Below are 23,499 nucleotides of genomic sequence, written 5' to 3'. Positions count from 1 at the left end.
TGAGTTTTCCAGAAGTATACATTGTAGCCAAGTTAAACATGATGCCGGATGACGTACCATATTTTCTTTTACATGTAGCAATCCCATTGTGTACGATAGGTCCACACGATGGACGTGATCAATGTTTATTGTTTACTAATACTATAATTTTCCAATTTTAGAAAAGTTGATTTTGATGATATCGTAATCATACCAGTAATTAGAACATTATTAATTTTATCTCTAAATTTATTTACATTACTTATCTGGAGCTCGACAGGTCAAGGGCTTTGAATCTGCCTCGTGTTTTATGGCATGATTTTGCTTGTGAAAGTTTGATAACCTGTCAAAATGTTTGTTTTACAAGTGTGTTAACCTGCACTTCCACACGTAGACCTTGGGTAACTTAAATTACAAAACGATAGGAATTTTTGTTACTTTTTACTATCCTCTACCATGTGATAGACGACAGGCAGGGCCAATATTTTGAGTACTGATGCCGGCACAGCCGGTATCCATGTTAATTATCAACTGATATATTTTTTTTTTTCTTAATATGAGAGCAAAGCATTGATTTGATTTAAGAACTTGGCCAAAATTTAGTACTGGGCTTATACGTGAGTGCACCCTTGTTCCCAGATTGTTTTGAAAATTAGGGGGTGGTCTTATAGCCGAAGGTGGGCTTATACCCGGGTGGTTATGGGTAAGTGCATACATGTAATTTTGTGGTCACCGTATCAAATTGCGCACCATGCTAATCCCTTGGAGCATGTACACAAGCGGGCAAAGGCAGTTTGTTGGCACGCTTACTGCACAAAGGCGTTAATACCAGTTGGTGTCATTACCAAACTCAAGATGAAGGAAGTATGTAGAGAACATATAGGATTACATTGCCAAGTTTCTAGATTCAGATTACATAGACATACATAATATAGTGACACTGACACCATATCTTTTCTATTGTCTTGACAGGAAGCCTTCCTTGCCTTTCATAATAACCAGAAAGAAGTACGGAAGTACCTGAAAGCATTTCATGTAGGCCATGTGATACCATCAGAATGGAAGGAAAAAGAAATTGTGAAAGATATGAAAGAGCTCAGGCTTACCGTAGAAAAAATGGTGAGTGGTATTGGTTCTAAAGTATATCAACATGTGATTTTAGAAGGCTGCCTCTTATTTCCTGAACAAATATTATATGAAGAAAATGGAATATGTGATATTGGGTAGGGCCTATTGGTTTAAAGAGCTTAACATTTTTGCTTAAGTGTTTGATGATGCATGTTCAAGCTCCTGCAGTCAAACCAATAAGTGCTCCTTTTCTTGCAAGTACCCCTAAAGAATTTCTTGAATGCCAAATGTATAAGCCAACCTTTAATAATGTACAGTCACAAATAAATATCAACAAATGACTGAATTAAATTATGGTAATGATTTGGACTTCAGATGTATTTTATTTAATGTTTACAAATATGCATGTTAATTCCCTGAAAATGAGTGACTTAACTGCCCAGGATGCTACTTAGGTTGAATACTGTATTTTAAATTTGCTCTCAATCTCATTGAAAAATTGAGCCAACTCAATAGCGTAGCCAGGATTTTAGTGTGGAATGGGGCAAAGCCAAATTTTCGTCCCTATTTGTCAATTTTTGGTCTCATTTTAATGACACTTTATTCTTTGCTGTCCCCATTTTATCCCTGAACATTTTCTGGGGGCAGCTCCCCTGGCTACACCACAGAGCCAACTTTAAATATTCTGGCCAAAGAAGTTGTATGCAATTGGTTCCAGACTGTCCCGCCATGCAAAATCTGATCTGGCTGGATGGTGCTATTAATTATGGTTTATGTGTGGGTCACTACACACACTAAATGATTATGAATTTATATGACAGCATAATCCAGGTAAACATTCAAGAATTTTCATGTCAATATATCATCCATGTGGAAATAAGCACAGTATACATTTCCAAATTGCATGGAAAGATAAATTAATTAAACATTTTGTTAAATACTATTGCACTTTTGTAATCAATAAATTGCTCTTTCTTTTTTACTTGCAGGGTCTGTTCAAGCCAAGTGTATTCTTTTTCGCATTCCAAATATTCCAGATCATAGGATTTGATGTGTTAGCATATCTGAACTTGTACTTTTATGGAGTCAGTTTTTCTACCTTTAGTCTTTCAGCATTTTTATTGGGCATGTCACAGGTAAGTCAAAAATAGTTTAATAACCTTCCTGAAGTGGTGTGAACTTATCAGTTAGAGGTCAATTACTAGATATGATTTTGTTTTAGTTCAATTTTGATGCACTTGCTGTTTTCTTTCCCTCTAGAACAAAGCACAACTCAAGTTTCCCTCTAGAACAAAGCACAACTCAACTTTAGTATGGTATTAGAAATGTACTTGGTGATGGTTTACTGTTATTAAAACTAGAGTGGTTCTTGCACCGCAAGCTGGGCTTAAGGGGGTACTACACCCTGCCCAATTTTGTGCCTTTTTTTTGCATTTTTCTCAAAAATTATAGTGCATTGGTGACAAGTAAGATATTTATATTATACATGTAGGGGCAAGGACAACAACTACTGCACTGGAAATTTTTATTTCAGCACAGACAACAGTTGTGGAGTTACAGTCAAAATGAGGGAAAACCAATATTTGATCAATAAATCAATAACTACTTGCCTTGAGTTGCTGAATTTTCAGTGCAGTAGTTATAGTCCTTGCCCCTATAATATACATATCTTACTTGTCACCAATGCGCTATAATTTTTAAGCAAAATGCAAAAATAGGCACAAAATTGGCCAGGGGTGTAGTATACAAATACAACATGTTTTAAGGGGAAGTATTCAAAACTACTGGTCCCTCGGTGTTGGATGATTTGACTACTTCCCCAGGCATTGAGTTTTGCAATGTGACAGGTGTGCTGTAAATCGCACGCCTAAATAAACCAAGGTGTGCTTTTTTCAAAACTGGTGTATGACTATGATTTCATTTTCAGCTAAAACTTAGCAAAATTTTGTGACAACATACATGTCCTTTTTTTAACTGGCCATGGTTAAGCTCTGGGGTAATGAATGGTGTATACTGCATAGATGTCCCTGGACTTTGGACTTATTGCTAGTGTCATTTGTAATTAATTAATTTTTTTTAAAGGTTTTTTTTTTTTTTTTTTTTTATAATGTTTTAGAATGTCCCTGGAACTTTAGAATGTCCCTGGATTTTTTTTTATAAATTTTTAAAAAATTACAAAAGATTTAAAAATTATAAATTCTTGTTTAAAATGGGCAAATTTGTAACTTATGTTCACATAATAATCTATGAATGATTTTAAAATGCATTTGTTTTGTATGCTTCTTTACTTCACAAATAGGTTGTAATGTGAACATCAATTATAAATTTGCCTATTTTGAACATGAATTTATAATTTTTTTTAATCTTCGGACATTCTTAAGTTCCAGGGACATTCTAAATCCAAAAAAAAAACTTAAAAAAAAAAAAACAATTTTTTTTTTTTTTTTTTTAGGTGTGCAAAAAATCGATCTCCTTGGCGTATTTTCAGGCGTGCGGCGCGTGCGAATCGCACTCGCACGCCTTAAAACTCAATCCCTGCTTCCCGACGCGTCAGCGGAGGGAAGTAGTCAAATCATCCAACACCGAGGGACCAGTAGTTTTGAATACTTCCCCGAAATGGAACATGTTGTATTTGTTATACTATACCTCATAAATATTTTCACTATCACGGTAAAATCGTTCAAACAAAAGTCAACAACACACCAGTCAACGTGCCGGCCAGCATGGTAAATAGGCCTAAGCTTAATATTTTGCTTACCTGATTTTATTGGAGGATTTTTGTTCAATCAATTTACATTTTGACGTATATTATTCTAATTTTCTTTTTAACATTCCATAAATAGCATTTTGTTTCATAAAATGTCAAATTCGTGTGTTATTATCCATCGGTAATCTCAGCAAAATAACTGCAGCAGACGCCATTTTCACGATAAACGCGTCTGCAGAATCGCCGCTGTGTAGCTAATGTTACGTCTGAAGGAACGGTGACTCGCGGGGTCGAGACACCGTGTGGTAGTAGGGTGCGGAAGTTTTTACTACTTCCCGCGTGCGCGTAATTGCATAGGCGCGGAGAAGTAGTCAAAATACTGTACTCGGACGCTGGCGTTATTAACCAATTAGATGTCTGGATTACCTAATAAATATTTATGAGGTATAGTAATACCCTCTTAAACCAGCTTTTGCGGTTTGTAAAGAAAAACAAAACAAATGGGGGACACTTATTAGGGGTGTTTCTTAGAGATGCTTATTAGGGGCAAAAGTCCTAAAACCATAATGTAATGGAGTGTTTATTATGTCATGCCCGTTTTTTGTAAATATAAGATCTGAAATGTTACCATCGTGGTCTATAAATGCACCAAATGAAGCCAAATTTATTTCACTAATGAGCGCCGAAAATGCTTATGATTTACAATGTTTATCTAAGTATGTTTTTTATGCAATGAAAATTAGAGATTCGATTTAATTAAATTATGTTATTGATGATTTTGTTTGTATTATGTACTAAATATATTGTATTGTGGGCCAGTGGCCTTGAATTACATGATAATAAATTAACTGAACTGGAGCATCCCTTTAAGACCAAATTCATGATGGATACTTAGCTTTGATTTACAACTAAGATATATTTTTTGTCTAATTAATTGTTTTTGTTTTGTATAGACACTTGCAGGGTGGACACAACATGACTTTGGCCATCTATCTATTTCCAAGAAAACATGGGTCAATCAAATATTGCATTATTTTACCATGGGAACATTGAAGGTACGTTGGCTATCATAAATGTTTCCTCATGAGTTGTCTTAAATGATTTTTTTTTAATATATAAAATGCTAAAGTGAACAATAGCCATAGGTACTTTGGCACTATAATAGACAACCACATGGGCCAATCAGTGGTTCACAGCAACTTCAAATTCAAGAGCTCCTCTAGCTCTGCATGCAAGATTCCCTTCTCCTCGCGATTCCCTTCTGAACTGGGTGTTCTGTCTCTAAGGATGATGATATTGCGAATAGGGGAAAACTATGGTCCGTAAGATAACTCATACACGGATAGGTCAATCCCGGGGCACTCACATTCCCCAGCTATACGGGTATGTGCCCCGGCGCGACCCCCTTTTTCAGAGCCGCTAGCCGTTCCTTAGACCCACTAAATTCATTGATTGCCGCTCTTGAAGCCCCAAAAATTTTCTAGCCGTTCCATAGACCCTCAGATCATCGATCTCCGCTCTCATTGGCATTTTGATTGGCGTGTTTTCTGTCCTACTATTTCGAGCCCAAAAAGCTTCAAAGGGAATTTTCCATCGATTTCTTCCCCATTGAAACACATTGTATATAGGAATAAGGTGGATTTTGGGCGGATTTTGGGCTCCTTGTACTTTGTAGTAGTGGCAACACTGGTTGGTTGATTGTAAACAGTGATTGCAGCACTGCCGGCGCGAAGTGCCGAGGCCTTCAGCTGATAAACACTTTGCTGGAAATAAATGATTTTGAGATCTCTTTTGGGAATAAAATTGCCAAATATAAGGAAAAGTACCTCAAATAATTATGTACACGTCCTTGCAGCTAGCCATAACAGTGAATTAAAAGGTAATTTACGATCTACTGGTTCAGTGCCAATAGTGGAATGGTTGTCAAATTCTGCATACTTCACTCAATGGTCTCATGTATGCATGACATTTCAATGTAGCCTAAATGTTTTTCTTTAGTTACGGCACTGAAAAAATATTTTTGTGGGTTTGTTTTTATGGTGGGCTTTTAAATGCTGCTCGCTGCTGCTATAATTATCAGTATAGGCTATAGGTAGGTCTGCAGGGTCTAGTAATTTTGATCCGAATGCTGTTTTGCTTTGCTGAGATTTCCATCGTAGGCCACCCCATCAGACCAATTTTACATTAATGATTTTCTTGATCAAAGTGAAATCGATTCCTTCAAAAATCTGTGGCAAAAGCGTAATTGAAATTGAGCCCTGGTTTGGCCTGCATTGTTTAGTTCCGCGACCCCATTTTCAGATTTTGGCGGCTAATCAGTTCCCAAGACCCCCTTTTGGCTGGTTAATTAGTTCCCAAGACCCCTTTTGGCCGGCCAATCAGTTCCCTAGACCCCTTTTTGGCGGCCGATCAGTTCCTTAGACCTCGAGTTCGAAACTGGCGGTGGCACACCCCTACCAAAAAAAAATTCGAGTGCCCCCCCCCGGGGGTCAATCTACTTGGGTTAATGGTGTTAAGTTGCAATTGACCAATGAATTGGTATCATTCTCTCATGAATATGTATGATGTGTAATAATTAGGATTATGGTTGGGGTGGTGAACGCTAAATTATACAGTTGCTCCAACACTTCATATTGGAATGCATGCAAACAAGAATTAGGCAATTATCACTGTCAATGGTACATGTACCCATCTTGCATTCTTGCAGTAATAAGTAATTTAAATACTGTATTGGATATTTTCATGGGGGGTTAATTTTTAACCCATAACCTTTACACAAACTTTGCAGAACAATTAAAATCACGAAAAAAATCACCCTGCAAAAATTACCTGTTTTTATAGGTAAACTAATCAAGTTACTTGTTTAATGTTGATTTTCTAGGGTGCTTCTAGTAGATGGTGGAACCACATGCACTATCAACATCATGCCAAACCCAACGTGGTAAGATACTCCATTATTCATTTATCCAGGATGTAAAGAGAGTGAAAGCAGAAACCAACAAAATGACTGTTGAACACAGAAAGCATCTTTCTTTGAGCATACAGACATTCATCTATTCCATTTGAAATCCAATCACCCCTATGGAAGACATGACCTTAATCGCCCACACAGGGATCGAGTGTGAATTTCAAATGGAATCCCCCATTCAGGTAACCCCGTTTGAAATGCACACTCATTGTTTGGAAGATTAAGGTCATGGCTTATAGAGGGTGCAAGGATTTCAACTGGAATAGCCCAGTTAATGTGAATATTAAGCTGACAAATTGGTGGTGTATTGGAAATTACTTAAAGATGTTCATTCTGGAAAATACCTGATGATGTTGAGTGACCTGTGGTCACATTTCCAGACCATGTATAATGTACAATGTAATAGCAATTTCCAATATCTCCCTAACACTCGCATTCAGGCGAAACTGAGTTATTACTGACCTTAGTCGGCAAAAATTTCCAGCAGTATATCCTTCCAAATGAATAAATTGATTGGCATTATCCTTCCAGAAGTATAAATTCCTGTGAAACTTCTCACCGCTATAATTAATCAGTGAATGGTTACATTTGTCTCCATCAAAACAAGTTCAAGTTCAAACTAAAACTCTTAGGTGGTATACATTCTAGAAACAGCAGACTCTTCATAAAACTTACTTAAAGCTGATAGCTATAAAAGGCCCAGTTTCAGAATTTTGTGCATGAAGAGATTGATTTGTTCATCGTGTGAAATCATGTGGTTACTTACAGATTAACAAAGATCCTGACGTGAGATTGGAGTTGCTATTTGTTGTCGGCAAGAAGATGCCAAAGACCATAGCTGAAAGTGGCAAATCAACGATGCCCTACAACTGGCAGGACAAATACTTCCCTATTCGTAAGTATAGAACAGACACTCTCACCTTTGCACATTCACACATGCAAGCAAGCACATTTATGATAACACCGCTCAGTTCCACATTATACAAAGGCAGTACATGCTCTCTGTGTTCTTCAAAACCACAATCAAAATGATCACAACACAAAGTCAATGGGTTGCTAACAGGTGTGCAAACCAAGCGTGACCAGTAACTAAGTTAAGATGTATTCACTATGGCAGTAATAATAATATTACTCATATTTAGTTGAAACTAGCTGTTGTCTTTCAAATATTGTGGCATATGTTTATTCAAAAATATATTTTATTGGATGCATAGAAGGGTAGCATGATTAAATTTGTGGTTTCTGGAACACTTGGTAGCAACTGGCTTAAATCTAGTAGAGATTTGTGCTCTCTCCATTAGCGTGCATTAATTTTCAATATATAGGCTGTCAATGATGAAGAATAAGGGGGAAAAAGGTTTGTCTCAAGTGGCCACACACATAGCTTTCAAAATCTGCATCTAAATGCATTTCTTTAAGGGGGTACTACACCCCTTGCTAATTTTGAGCCTATTTTTGCATTTTTCTCAAAAATTATAGCGCATTGGTGACAAGTTAGATATGTATATTATAGGGGCAAGGACTACAACTACTGCACTGAAAATTTTATTTCAGCATAGGCAATAGTTGTGGAGTTACAGTAAAAAATGAGGGAAAACCAATATTTGATCAATAAATCAATAACTACTTGTCTTGAGTAACTGAAATTCCAGTGTAGTAACTGAATTCCTTGCCCCTATAATATGTATAATTTTTGTTACCAGTGTTTTATTAGTTTTTGAGAAAACTGCAAAAATAGTCATAAATTTATCAAGGGGTGTAGTACCCCCTTAATTTTTTAGGTATTGGAGGAGGTTTTTATTTAAAAAAAATTGGCTGGGAAGGAGACAGAAACAAAAGTGGCCCAATAATGCAGTTCTAAACTAAACTAAAAAACAGATTACGTTTGCACCACTTTGCCTGTTTTACATTTTCCCCGACACAGACATTTTATTGTACCTAAATACTGATTGTGTTGAATCAGAGATGCCACTTTTCAGATTTTTGCTGAATTTAGGCTTTTTCAAAGTCAATATTTCTGCACTTTTATTTATTTTCAGCCCATAAATGTACATGTACACCCTAGCTATTTCAGACTTTTTTCAGAAGTTTTAAAAACTTTTTGAGTGGTACTTTATATCTGTAAAATAAAGTATTTTAAAAGTATTTCCAAATAATTTTGTCTTTTTACAGTTGGACCACCATTGCTGTTCCCTTTGTACTTCCAGTGGATGTTGTTTTACTACATTTTTACACGGAAACAGTGGCTGGTAAGTTTGATCCGAATTGAATGGTTATACATTTGGTGCAGCAATTTTAGTATGTGTAATTGTGTGGGTGCAGGTCTGAGAATGCAAATGACCATTATTTGGATTTCCTCATAAGTGAGTGACCTGAGTCAAGCCTGGAAATAAGCAGACTGGAACCAGGAGCAATTTGTTTTTGAACATTGCTCCTGGTTCAATGGGGTTTTACAAGCACCAGGAGCAATATTTGAAGAAACATGAGCAATTTTCAAATAGTAAATCCTTTTCTGCATATACAAATAGCATTCCAGCACTACTGCATCAAACAATTTGAGGGGAAATGGGTCCAAAACATGCAATTGTGCATGAAATTAATTCTTACAATTTCAATCACAAAATTTTTAAGCATTCAAAATTTGGCTCATATAGGCCAATAGTATTAGCTCATATATCATTAAAAGGTTAAAATTTCTCATAACAAGCTGATTTTTTCAGGATAGGTCCAGGAATTTGTATAGAATCAAATTCCAAAAGTCCCTGAGAATCCCCCTTGTGCTTCCTTCAAAATCCAAGATGGCGTCCAAAATGGCCACCATTTTCAGTTTTTATCATAATTTTACCCCCAGACATGTTAAAATCACAAACAAAGCATCTAAATATATGTTTTGAGGTACAAGGAATGTTTTAAAAACATTTGCAAGAGGTTTCAATGATCCTAATTAGCCAAAATCCAAGATGGCGTCCAAAATGGCCGCCATTTTCAGTTTTTATCATAACTTTGCACCCAGACATGTTAAAATCACAAACAAAGCATCTAAATATATATTTTGAGGTACAAGGAATGTTTTAAAAACATTTACAAGATGTTTCAATGATCCTAAGTAGCCAAATTCCAATATGGCGGCCAAAATGGCTGCCATTTTAGTAAGTAAAATTAGTTTTCAACCAGACTTGTTAAATACATATACAAAATATCTCACATAGGTTTGAGGTACAATGGATATATTCAAAATGTACTCGAAGGATTTCAATAGCTAGATATAAAGCCAAAATACAAGATGGCGTCCAAAATGACCGCCTAAGAAGTGTTTAAGATGTGTTAACTGGCATTGCAGAAAGTTCAAAACTCATGATTTGTAAGCAGACTTATAATGCACATCATCCAAATTCACTACCATTATTACCATCATCATTTTACAATATTGATTCAGTGCTTTTACCATGTGTACAATACAATAGTTACCATTATTTTCTATTTGCCTCCAAACTAGCTGAGCTCATGCCAAGATGACTTAAGCCTATGTTCACATCGGTATCCCTGTGATGTAATGCAATCAAATGGTATACCTTAAACTTAATCAACTTGCACTGTGTCTCCTGCATTAATGTTCTGCAATGTTGGTTCGGTCTCCTCCTCATTGTCCCCAACTAGTACTGGTGCTGTGTTGCTGCAAGACTGACCACAGCATTTGCTGCACATCAATGTACAGAAGAGTCTCAAGTTTCTTGCAGCTGCATGTCATGTTGTTGCATCTTGTTTGCATCCACATGATACCATGTTGAGCAATGTGTCTGGTGCAACAGCGAGTTCTGTTTCTACTTGAACAAGAATTCCATCTTGTGATCTCCATCCCCAGTCAGTTGGACTTAGGTTGTTCCCCATCCATTCTTGAACTGTGAGGAAAGTGCGGAATGAGTGCTGTTTTGCAGCAGCACAAGTTGGGGGTAAACTCGCGAGCTCAAATAAAGAGCTAAGGTTACTGCGACCAATTGCCCGTTTGTATACAGTGTGGCGGTATTCATTCAATGAACCATTGCTAGCCCCATACATCTTCAGGATGAAGCTCCCCCTGCTCTCTGTACCTCATCATGCATGCTGCTGGCATTTGTAAAGGTATCTAACAAGTCATATTCATGTTTCTTGTTCGGGGTTTGCGCTTTCCTCGACGATAAATGGCTGAGACTGTGTCACAGCCTGTAATAGCGTGAAGAGACATCAAAGCAGGTAAAAGCAGAATTGGGAAGCTGTGGGTGCAATACATCAGACAGGTGGCCCTTTAATATATTCGGCATTTCATTAGAGCTGAAAGAACAGGGAATTGGAAGCTCCACCTCTACTGCATAAGAGAGATGATGCCTCACTTCTACGCTGCAGGGCAGCTCCACTATGCCAAATCTGCAAGGTTGTATTTACAACAGATGGAGTCTTTGGGGAAAAACATGCCCCCAGATGAGTACCAACTGTTCACAGACAAGGGATATTTCACCATCCGACGTCTAGATTTTTTCTGGGGTGGAAACTTCTCTGACCAAACCATTGAGCAGTTTTTTGTTGTGGACTTTGAAGACATCAGGGGGAATGACACATGATCGCAGCATCACAGACAGTACATTAACCAAGTGAGTCCACGCACTTTCTCGATGTGCCCCAGATTATGATGCTTTAGAGCAGTTCACGGGAACATAGGGGATCGTAAAGTTTTTGTTGGTTGGTTGAAGGCACATTCCCCTTTGCTGGGTATGGACTGGATCGTCTGGTACGTGTCAACTGGGACTGTAGCAGATTCATCCGCTAACTGTGATAGAGCGGTGGAAGTTGGCACGAAGTCAGCAATAGAAAAAAAGGGTACGAAGTTTACAAACATTGCCTTTCGCCGAAATGACAAGGTTACTATGATTGGAGCAAAGGACAAGATGGTGCGAGTTAGGGGACAACAAGAAGAAGTGAATCCGACTCTATTATTTAATAGAATCACATGTGTACTGAACAACAGCTCTGAGATAGCGTCGTTCTTTACGTACGAACTAGGTCCTCAGCCACCTTCTCTCTTTGAAGATGACCTTATGCGTAAATCGCCAAAGCGTTCCCTGGGCCTTCTGTTGAAATCGTTCACTGAGCATTCCAAGCTGCCAGAGAATTGTCTCTTTGTAGTAGATGGTGGTTACCTACTTCGACATGCCATTTGGCCACATCCCTCCACCTATGCAGGCATGTCAGAATTACACATCACACATGCTAAAGCATTATGGAGCACACCCGATTGTTGTATTTTGATGGATATGGCACTTTTCTCACGGTTCAAGAATGGATGGGGAACAACCTAAGTCCAACTGACTGGGGATGGAGATCACAAGATGGAATTCTTGTTCCAGTAGAAACAGAACTCGCTGTTGCACCAGACACATTGCTCAACATGATATCATGTGGATGCAAACAAGATGGCTGCAACAACATGACATGCAGCTGCAAGAAACTTGAGACTCTTCTGAACATTGATGTGCAGCAAATGCTGTGGTCAGTCTTGCAGCAACACAGCACCTGTACTAGTTGGAGACAATGAGGAGACTGAACCAGCATTGAAGAACATTAATGCCGAAAACACAGCGCAAGTTGATCAAGTTTAAGGTGTACCATTTGATTACATTACATCACGGGGATACCGATGTGAACATAGGCTTAAGCCATCTTGGTATGAGCTCAGCTCTTTTGGAGGCAAATAGAAAATAATGGTAACTATTGTATTGTACACATGATAAAAGCACTGAATCAATATTGTAAAATAATGATGGTAATAATGGTAGTGAATTTGGATGATGTGCATTACAAGGCTGCTTACAAATCATGAGTTTTGAACTTTCTCCAATGCCAATTAACACATCTTAAACACATGTCTGGTTGAAAACTAATTTTACTTACTAAAAAGGCGGCCATTTTGTCCACCATATTGGAATTTGGCTACTTAGGATCATTGAAGTCTTTTGCAAATGTTTTTAAAACATTCCTTGTACCTCAAAATATATATTTAGATGCTTTGTTTCTGATTTTAACATGTCTGGGGGCAAAGTTATGATAAAAACTGAAAATGGCGGCCATTTTGGACGCCATCTTGGATTTTGGCTACTTAGGATTATTGAAACCTCTTGCAAATGTTTTTAAAACATTCCTTGTACCTCAAAACATATATTTAGATGCTTTGTTTGTGATTTTAACATGTCTGGGGGCAAAGTTGTGATAAAAACTGAAAATGGCGGCCATTTTGGACGCCATCTTGGATTTTGAAGGAAGCACAAGGGGGATTTTCGGGGACTTTTGGAATTTGATTCTACACATGTTTCTGGACCTATCCTGAAAAAATCAGCTTGTTATGAGAAATTTTGGGGTTATAGCTAATACTATTGGCCTAATAGTATAGGCTATGAGTTTGCTCATAAATGTTAATATTTTATGTTAATTTTGATAATTGGTTATAAAAAATATTAGAAAATATGTTTTCAAAAAATCATAGTGCAAAGTCTGAAATTGGTCTTAGTACAAGTCTTTCGGCTTGATTGTCACAGCATACAAAAAACACCCAAAAAACACATGTTTTTGGCCCTTATTTCCTAAATTTGACCAAATAATAATAAAATTTGATTTTTATTTCCAGTTAGAACTAACTGAAGGATTAAACCTGGGATTTAACTATGTTTCATTTGGCAAAACAGGATAATATTTTTTAAGCCCAAAAAATTAGTGCTGTATTTATCTGGAATCGGTAGTATATTTCTGAGAATCGAGTGACCACCAGTGTGCCAAATAAGCCAACATTAATTACAACATGTCATGTTTGAATTCAAATTTGCCATCCAAGCATGGTTTATCATAATCAGAAGTCCATTCAAAAGCGTCAAATTTTCTTGACAGTTAATGTGTGTGAGTGTGACCAGATCGACAACCTCATCCTCCATATTTTTCGCATCAAAAATGAGATTTTGGTATCAGAAGAAAAGCTCATATTTCTCTCATTACCCCAAATAATACCTGAGATGTGTTTTGATTGGATGATGTGAACAAAATATGGTAAAAAACTACCACGTGAAGTATGCACCATCCCATTGTTATACACATTTTTGCTTTTCATATCAAAATCGCTGGAGCAGTACAAAATTTGGAAACCCGATTGTTTTAATAGTAGAAAACAGATTATGAAGAAATCACCACCACATATAACATTTCTTTGTGTTTTCTCTCCGTAGGATCTAGCATTTTGTTTAAGCTTTTATGTCAAGTTCTTCATTCTTTACATTCCTATACTTGGAATATGGAAAACTTTGGTGCTCATGGAGATCATGAGGTGAGTATAGTAACCAGGATGTTGTTGAGATGCAGGGATTGTTTTTTAAATTGCTTTTGGACATATATAAATGGATTCGTAAATTGTTAAGGCGGGTTGGATGGGAGCATGACCTACCTATATATATAAATCATCTTTATTCAACATAAAGAAAAAACACATATAAAGCCTAGATCTACTGCAACCCATTCCGGTTGCAGGCAAGGCAGGACAAAAATACAAACATTTAAATAAATAAACAAAGTTGGAAATACTCATGGCGGGAAGAAAAGTTAAATAATTTCATTTACATTCCAAGATGTTTCATATCTGGCGATGAAAATGGAATAAGATAAGATTGAAGACCTAATTAAAAAGATTAGTTTGCATCTGACGTCAGGGCTACGGCGCCGTATGATTGGTTGCTGACCTGCAGTATGGCATTTTTGGTCTGGTTGACAGTACGTCAGACGCAAACTAGTCTTTTTAACTCGGTCTTCAATTATAGTGGTGTTTGCACTCAAATATTGAGACAAATAAAGTTGACATACAAGAGGAATGGTATGGGTTCTATAAAGAAGACCACAAGGCTTTTGATATAAGGGGTGTCATTGCCTCCCTAAGCATTGTTATTTAGAGCTGAATATCAAACATTTGAACTGAGTCACAAAATAGAAAGTACTGGTTGTGAATGCATTTACCTAACAAAAACAAAGACACAGTAAAAAGAAACCCACATACTTTCAAATTTTAAACAAATGTGACAATATATATATTAATGTTTTAAGTTTTGTTTTTTTAATTTTGTAATGATTTGATACAGGGTGATAGAAAGTATTTGGTTTACTTGGGTTTCACAATCCAATCATATACCCATGGAAATTGATGAGGATACAGCTAAACCATGGCTGGAATTACAGGTAGGTAGCTAGCTAGCTATATGATTCTTGCTCTATTTTTTTACCTAGCTGGGGGGTTTACAACCCCCAAGCTATGTCCTGTTTTTCTATCCGATTCTTCTTTCTTTCTTTCTTCTGTCAACAAATTTTAAAATGCTTCTCCTCCTACATGTTACACCCTACAATTACGTAACTTATTCTTCTTGTTTCTGTCCTACTCTATCCCAAATGTGGCCTATACTTTGATCAGTTTGTAATCGGCAGGAATGTTAGGCTATTACCACTACGCCGAAAAGTAGACCCACGTTAAGAGTGATATAGTTCAACTGTCTGGTCTATATCGTGCATGTTAAATAAAGAAGACAGAGTAAAGGACTTCAATTAATAATTTAATAGTGCAACTATCTGGTCTATATTGTGCTGGTTAAATAAAGAAGACAAAGTGAAGGACTTAAATTAATAATTTGTGATGCTGGCGAGATGCCAAAAGGCAATTCTCAAAATAAAATATATTGATATTAATCCACGGTGTTATAAGTCCCGCCGATTACAAGCTGATTAAACTATAGACCCAAACTTAACCAAACCAACTAATTACGGGGTTCTTTTATTTGTGGAATGGGTGTTCCGTTTATCCCTTCGCTATCCCTGTTCTAGCATTACAAATCACATTTACGCATACTGTCATTGTCATTCAGAATTGTGTGTAAAAAGTGATGTTTTCTTACCCATTTTGTGCGATTCCTTTTCAGCTGCGAGCTACCTGTAATCTAGAAAAGAACATGTTCAACGATTGGTTCACAGGACATCTCAACTTCCAAGTAGAACATCAGTAAGTGATTATATAAAAGTTGATGGTATTAGTGAATCCATGGTATAACAACACATTTGATTGGTTGCCTGCATTGCGGTATTGCAATAAAGTTAAATACATTTTAACTTGGAAATGCGACAAGTTGAGGTGACATGAGGTAAAAAGTAATTGATATATCAGCAACGCAACTCAAAGCGTAGTATGAACGGACCTTTAGAGTACAAATATCACAATTTTGTTTTAAAATTTTTTCAATTTTTATCTACAAATGTTTGGGATGTATGATTGGGGATCATTAAGGAGGTTTTAGCCTAATTTTGCTTAAAGGTATTTTTAGATCATTAATTGAATTGATATATACAGGGGTGTGATTTGTCAGGATTTTTTTTCCTCTAGAGAAGGCATTTCTTGCCATACTAATTAGCTATTCAGTGTAACATTCAGTCAATAGTGGCAAGAATTGCAGGATCTGTCTTTTTTCTTCAGTTTTGTATAGCCATGTTGTATTCAACTGTCACCTTTGATCACCTCAACTGATATTGCTTTCATGCAACTTTGTTGAGTATTTATGTAGATGTAGATGGATGAGCTCTGTTAATTCAGGCATTTTATCACTACCAACCCATGTTATACTGAATAGCAAATCAGTACATGGAAGAAATGCATTATGGGAATTGTAAGATATCCTCTCTTGGGCTATACTGTTTGAGATATATGGCTCATGGTCCATACTGGTTTTAATATCCAATACATTAAAATAATACTTGACACTACTGTGTTGTATACTACATGCACATTTACATTTTTACTTTGTTTGATACTTTGCAGCCTGTTTCCCACCATGCCCCGACATAACCTGCATCGTGCACAGCCTCTTGTTAAGAGTCTATGTGCTAAACATGGCATTGACTATAAGGTGAAGACACTCTATGGAGGTTTCAAAGACATCTTGGGGTAAGTAGACCGGTACCGTAAAAACTCGATAGTTACCATATGTGCAATAGTCATGAATTTTGCAGGCCTTGTCTTTTGAAAATTGCTGGGGAGTGACAAATCACTCTCCTCAAAACTTGTCAGGTGAGCTGTAGACGAGTGATTTTAATCACTTGTATTAATATTACACTAAATGTAGGAGAGTGATAAAAGCTCTCCTCAGCTTCATTTTAGGCGAGTGATGGCGAGTGATTGCTCTCGCTCGCCTCAAAAGACAAGGGCTGATTTTGTGAAGGATCAAAGACATAGTTTTTGCTGATAATACACCCCCCCCCCCCCTTTTGTACACACCCACCAAATTACCAAGACCTACAACTTGGACAATCTAACCAAGAACCTTGGAAACCTTAAACTGATTTCCTGTGTTTACAAATGTGACACGATTAAGGGAAATGGGTCAGATGTTGATTTTGAGATATTGGCAAAGAAAGTTCTTTTATTTTCTATTGTTTTCAGCGATTAATAAATTGACTTAACTTTGCGGAGAAAAGTTGTATCAACATAGGGTTTTCAGTTTCTGAAAGCTCTAAATGTCCTCTTTAGAAACATATATAAAACTCATTTTCGATCAAGGTCGACATGTGACTCATTCCCCATGATCAGGACACAAATGGTCACACACATGAAGAACTTTCTCTATCCAATTGTTGTCGTTGTATTGTGTTTTCCATTTTACATAATATTATTTTAAATTAATTATGTTGTTTATGTAATTTGTTTTTCAGGTCACTTCATGAATCTGGAAAAATCTGGTTTGATGCTTACTACCACCTTAAAGATGACCTTTGATATATAAAAGCAATGAGTAAATAAGTAAGGGGTGATATAAGGTTTGTTATTTATATAGTGCAAAAAGAAATCAGGCAATGTGTGAGCAATGCTCCTGATAGCAATGTGTGAGCAATATGCTCCTGATAGTTAATTTTTGATGCAATTCACAGCAGCTACAATATTACCATTAAATTAATTTTGTAAACATCAATATGTACAAAAGTAAATATATATGGTCTATTGTGTGGTGACTGGAAGTGTCCCTTTACTCATCTATTGTATTGTGTGAACCAACAAGCCCTTAACCAATAGCATCCCTTGTGTGTGTTGATGTAATAAAACCCTGATCAAAATTTGTTGTTGCAATTGCTCTATGTATGAAAACGACAAATCCCATGTGCACATCATTGGGCCACAAGGACCGCCCTTGAGCAGAAAATACTTTGCAAACCACATTATGCAATCCGACCTCAATTGCTTTTGAAACTAATGTAGCCCTTTGTGACCATCCCATTGATGTCTTCAAGAAGTATTATCTTATTGTTTTGAATAGGTTTTATTCGAACAGGACAATTTTCATGTGAACAAACTGATGAAAATTGATCATCCCTGAAGGTATTTGCTTTTGTAATGGTGTATCTCCACAAAGAATTTTCTCGTGTAAAAATTCAAAGCCCTTTTGAAAAAGGTCTATGAATTAAAACCACTAAATAAAACAATGTTTGAATATGATGCTTGTACTTTAACCTTTAGTTGCCATGAATTCTAAGTGTAATCTCATTGGTCAAACTCCACTTGCTTATTACTAGCATACTCCTCACGCATGCTTAATGTGTAATGCAACATGTGCATTGTGCAATATCGTAAGATGCTCAAGTATTATATGGCTGCACTGTTGTTAGAAGTTAACCAACAAGGCGGAAGAACTTGAATTCATGTTCACTAAAGAGTAAAATTGTTAACCCCTGCTTGTCCTCAAGAAATATGAGAAATATCTATGGTCTGGTGCTGTATTCCATTCAGTCTTCACATTATGGAATGCAGCATGTATTTTGTGAACAAGCAATGGTTAACCCTATGAGAACTACCTGCTGATTGGCTACAAAGAAGTTTTCATTATCGATTGGACCAATCAGCAACATTGTTAGAATAATTTCACCACACAACAAAAAATTGGGGTGAATTATTTGCAAAGCTTCATTCTGATTGGTGATTAAAGTGAAGATATCACGTAATTGACCAATCAGATGCAATGTTAGATTGGCAGGTAGTGCTCAGGGGGTTAACTAATACTATAGCATCATCCCACCTTGTATAATTGACCAGGACAAATGTTCCACATACTGCTAGAGTTGAAAGTATTATGTTTACTATATTGATTTGGGAAAATATGATTAAATAGTGAGGGTTGTTTTACATTGATGAAATGTATATAGTATGTTACAATTGTGGGTTAGCTTTGAAGCATGTCAGATGTTAATTAATTTGAAAAAGAATAATGTTGCATACATCTACTTGTATAAAGTGGCTAGGTGGGAATAGAAGTTGGGTAGAGTTTGATAAGCTTACTTTAAATCATGTTTGTAGTGATTCAGCTGTCAAAGCAATAATGGCTAGATGTAAATTAGATGTTTGCTAGTTTTTGTAAAATTATCTATTTTGGATAAAAACAATTTTAAAATGGATACATCTCGTTGATCTAAAATTATGTCAAAAAATTAAATACGCAGAAAAAAATTGTTCCAACTCATTGGAATATGTAGCTAATGGATGGACCCAGATACAACCCTTGTTGCATTAAGTAGATGAAGAAATAAAACAAAATAGTAGAATATGCAACAACTGCAAATGAGTGGTGTCAAAGAATTACCGGCACCAAGGTTGAAATCCAAGATATTTTGCAGACAGAAGATTTTATCTCTAAAGATTATTTTGGTCCGACTTCTATTACTAAGCATGTTGAATCATGATGTTTTGTAAATTTTGAAAATGCTGATTTCTAATATTTATTTCATGTACTTGATTGCTACTCAAAAATGATCATAGTATTAGTAATATTTTCAGATATGCAGAAATTATTCACTATATTATTGCCAATGAATTCAGTGTGCTGAGGTCCTGTTCCTTTGGATTCAAATGCTGTGTAGTGTGAGTCATCCTATTGGATATATGCAAAACATTTTGTAGTCAGTTCACAATTGAATTTTTCACTATCTTGATTGGCAGAGATGGTACTTACCAGGTTTTTGCCTGTAGTCAGGATTGTTCCAAGTACAATTTTCCCTTCTTATATTTCTGTAATCTGAATTGGGGGCTTGTGCTTCCGTGCTCTCTGCCTCTGGCCAATTAAACATAAGTTGAATCCATGCAAAGAGCATTGTGTTTGCTTCCTAACAAGACGAGTCTTAACTTGACCGTCCAGAAAGTGACACCCTTCCCCATAGTTTGCCACTCATTGTATCTTTGTAAAAAGCATGTGTTGCCAGATGTTTTGTGTTGTTGAGACTGTGTTGTATTGTTATATTGTTATATAGTTTACATGTACTGCAGATTGATACATGTTTTTCAATTACAACTAGATTTGAAAGAGGCAAAATGGAGAATCAAAAACATTACTATTTTTTTTAAAACAAATGTAACAAAACTATATTACTGTTAATCATAAGACTTGCATAAACGAATATTAAAAACTTACTTCATCTAATTCTATAATAATATATTTTGATATACCGTATATATTGCATAAAATGCTCTATCTCTATTCTGTTGGTCTTCTCATTTGTATTGTAATTAACTTCAGTTACCATGGTAACAGATCATGATATGGTTTCTCTTGGTATAAGGTTTAAGGTCCAAAGGCAACTTAAACCAGGGCTTCTTTCTGTAATTAATTATATTGAATATTGGTATTGAAAATAGTATTCCATTACATTGTATTGCTTATTTCAATTACAGTCCACCTTTTGGTGTGCAAATTATTGAAACCATTTTGTACATTTTGTTGCTTTAGAAGAAATTATGATCAAAATGTATGTCTTGTACATTAACTATTAATATTCAATCAAGGGATAATCACCTTCTTTAATTTATGCTTCCATGTGTGTATGAAAAAAAAACATCTCTGTTTTTTGTAAGTATTTTTTGCATATTTTCATGTTTGTGTTATTATTTAGTATTTTGAAAGATTTTCAAGTAAACTAAGCATTTGTAGCAATGCTCTTATAATGATATGTTACCTGAAACATAAAATGTTTTCCTTGTCGATTGCAGGTGCACTGTAAAAAAATCTAAATTTTTGAGTCAAACTAGAAAACTTTTCTAATACTTCATTTTTTTTTACTATTTTGTCAATTTATCCTGCGAAACAGTAGTCTATGGACTTAATTTATCAAGCAAACCTTAATCAATTTCCATATTTTTATGTTTTTTTGTGGAATCACTGAAAAAATTTAAACAGTTGCATCGTTTTTTGTATTTGACATTTCTCATCAGTAATTGCATCACAATTCAGCAAATTCCAAGTGCAGTGTAAATAGTTAAGCAGAGAAGATACTTGGCACTTCCCACAATGCATTTCTTCCATTTCTACTTCAGTACTGATTTGCTATCTTTTGCACCCTTTGTCGTTACTGACAAAAAGTACCTCAATGAACAGAGCACATCCAGATTTTGCAAAGTAAGTTTACTTCTGCACTATCGACATATGTTTAGCTAGTCTGTTATTGACATGAAAACAAGGGGAACCTGTACAAAGTAATAGGAGTGTCATTTGATGTAATGAGGTGATGCATCATATTCCAAAGGATTCTGGGAAGGGTAAGGTTCTTATCTGATAATAAAGTACAGAGCTGTGTGCTATATAGATATTGTATAAGTGCTTCAATATTTTTTCCAGATAGTAGCAATGTTAATAGCTTTGTTCACATTCTCGGACATACGCCCGGCGGAACTTGGTAGGCACTGCCAGGAGTAGTGGCAATTAGAACGATGATCAGCATAAGTTCCGTCAGACGTACTTCTGACGATTTACTTCTGACAAAAGTCGGGAGTAGAGAGCTAGGTGTAATCTCTGCCAGGCGTATGTTGCAATGTGAACGCTGCTACGCCTATCACCCGGTGTAAGTTTGACCTTTCTTTGATCGGAACTAAGAAATCACATTTATTTACTCATTTTGTTCTCATTATTTCATTTAAATATTAATGTCTTTTTGCAATACTTTGCTTATACAATAAGAAATGGACAAAGTATCAATCAGTATTAATATGCATACATACACAACATGTTTTTAAAGATTTAAATGAGTTGTGCTTATATTATAAAGCCATAATTTTACTGTGTTCTACTTTTGAAATTCTGTTTTGTCAATGTCACTTTTCATGTTTTTTTCTGTTTTGTGGCATTCCATGTTTTGTGCATTTTGCCATGTTTTGCCCATTTTATAAGAAGCTTATTTAAAATATATTACAAACTATACACATTTATTTTATTGAAAACAACACCCAGGGGTGCGATTCTTCAGGATTTTTCCTGATTTTCTGAATTTTTTTGGCCAAAATTTACGCAATTTTATTTCCGTATTTTTATCTCCATGGAATTTGTCTGTTTTCAGTATCGCAGAAAACTTATGGCTTTATTGTATTGTAAGAAGAATGACTAATCGAGATGTAAACCACTTGCAGAATAAATGTGTACCCAAGGAACTACTTGCTCATATTGAATGAAATATGTCGGTGTTTTGTGTCCATCATTTCTGTAAATCTCTACAAAATAACAATTGAAATGGCAGACATGTTGATTCTAAGTGACAGAGGGACAGGTCTCTAGTGCGATTCCACAACCATTCATACCTATCACCTGTTATTGTATTATCATGCAAAATGCCCCATGGTACCTTATGGAGGGCAATTTTATATGAATGAGGACAAGTGACATAGTACTCTCGCGTATTTCACCATAGTTTCTATCATTATTATACTAGGTTTATAATTATATTTTATACTTACAATTACTGTTGGAATCAGATTGTCAGTGGCATTCATTTATGTGAATCAAATACAGACCAAATTAGTCATATAATAGACTGGCTCTATTTTGGAAAAAATCATGTTCTTAGCGGAAAGTTTGCGTAAAAGTTGGCAACCAGGTTATATTTGTTAATTTGGGTATGCTGAACTCGGAAGCTGCTGTCTGCCAAGCAGTATTTTGAGACCGTAACCCTCAATCAGACCCCCAAATGACCCCATTGTATCGTAGGCCTATAGGTGGCAAAAATTAATTTTATTCCAATAACACTTTCAAACATGTCAAAATATGCATCTGGCCCCACAAATCCCAGAAATGTAATGTTTGTGCGTATACAACCCCCAGGCTATAGTTGAGAAGTTATGGGGCACAAAAGGTCACAGGTCAATTTGCTTGTTGTGTATGGGTCAAAAGTCAAAGTTGCTCCAATTTTCGTAAAAGTTGCCGCAAATTGTTCGCCTAGCTTAGAGGATTCAGAAAAAGAAAAGTTTGCACTATCTGCAATGTCTAGTTAGCATGTTACACAACAAAGAGTCATAATATATGTAGGATTGCATAGGATTCAATAGAATTTGCATTTATTTATCATCTCTCCTGAACTTGACACCGCAGATAGTAAAAACTATTCTTTTTCTCAATCCCTCGAACTTGAACAGTTTTACAAAAATCGGAGCAACTTAATTTTCACCCCTGTATAACATGCAAATTGACCTTGGACCTGTTGAGCCTCATAACTTGGTAACTATTCTTCTTGCATGCAAATATGTTACATTTTTGTGATCCTTGGACCCAAACAAATAATTTGACATGTTTTTTAGTGAATTTGGAGCATGTTTAATTTTTGCCCCCAATAATGAGCATGTAGGGTGTTTGGGGGTCTTTTTTAAGGGTAAAGGGGTTCCAATATAGCTTGGTAGACAAAACATTTGAATTCAGCATACCTGAATTAACCAAATTAG

The 23,499-nt window shown here is 36.0% G+C and overlaps 1 protein-coding gene across 1 annotated transcript in view; it reads left to right on the top strand.

Moving 5' to 3' along the window:
* Positions 1 to 23,499, top strand: part of LOC140155042 (acyl-CoA (8-3)-desaturase-like) — a 29,275-nt gene extending 5,776 nt beyond the window's left edge. The window contains exons 2-12 of the mRNA XM_072177725.1: positions 952 to 1,098; positions 2,037 to 2,183; positions 4,708 to 4,809; positions 6,636 to 6,695; positions 7,491 to 7,617; positions 8,895 to 8,971; positions 13,964 to 14,061; positions 14,864 to 14,960; positions 15,692 to 15,771; positions 16,582 to 16,707; positions 17,472 to 23,499. Coding sequence (XP_072033826.1) covers positions 952 to 1,098; positions 2,037 to 2,183; positions 4,708 to 4,809; positions 6,636 to 6,695; positions 7,491 to 7,617; positions 8,895 to 8,971; positions 13,964 to 14,061; positions 14,864 to 14,960; positions 15,692 to 15,771; positions 16,582 to 16,707; positions 17,472 to 17,535 — 1,125 coding nt within the window. The 3' untranslated portion in view covers positions 17,536 to 23,499. The remainder of the gene's footprint in view (positions 1 to 951; positions 1,099 to 2,036; positions 2,184 to 4,707; positions 4,810 to 6,635; positions 6,696 to 7,490; positions 7,618 to 8,894; positions 8,972 to 13,963; positions 14,062 to 14,863; positions 14,961 to 15,691; positions 15,772 to 16,581; positions 16,708 to 17,471) is intronic.

Source organism: Amphiura filiformis, chromosome 6 (assembly GCF_039555335.1).
Source record: "Amphiura filiformis chromosome 6, Afil_fr2py, whole genome shotgun sequence".
In the NCBI taxonomy this organism is placed as follows: domain Eukaryota; kingdom Metazoa; phylum Echinodermata; class Ophiuroidea; order Amphilepidida; family Amphiuridae; genus Amphiura; species Amphiura filiformis.
This window is presented reverse-complemented; position numbering and strand designations above follow the sequence as displayed.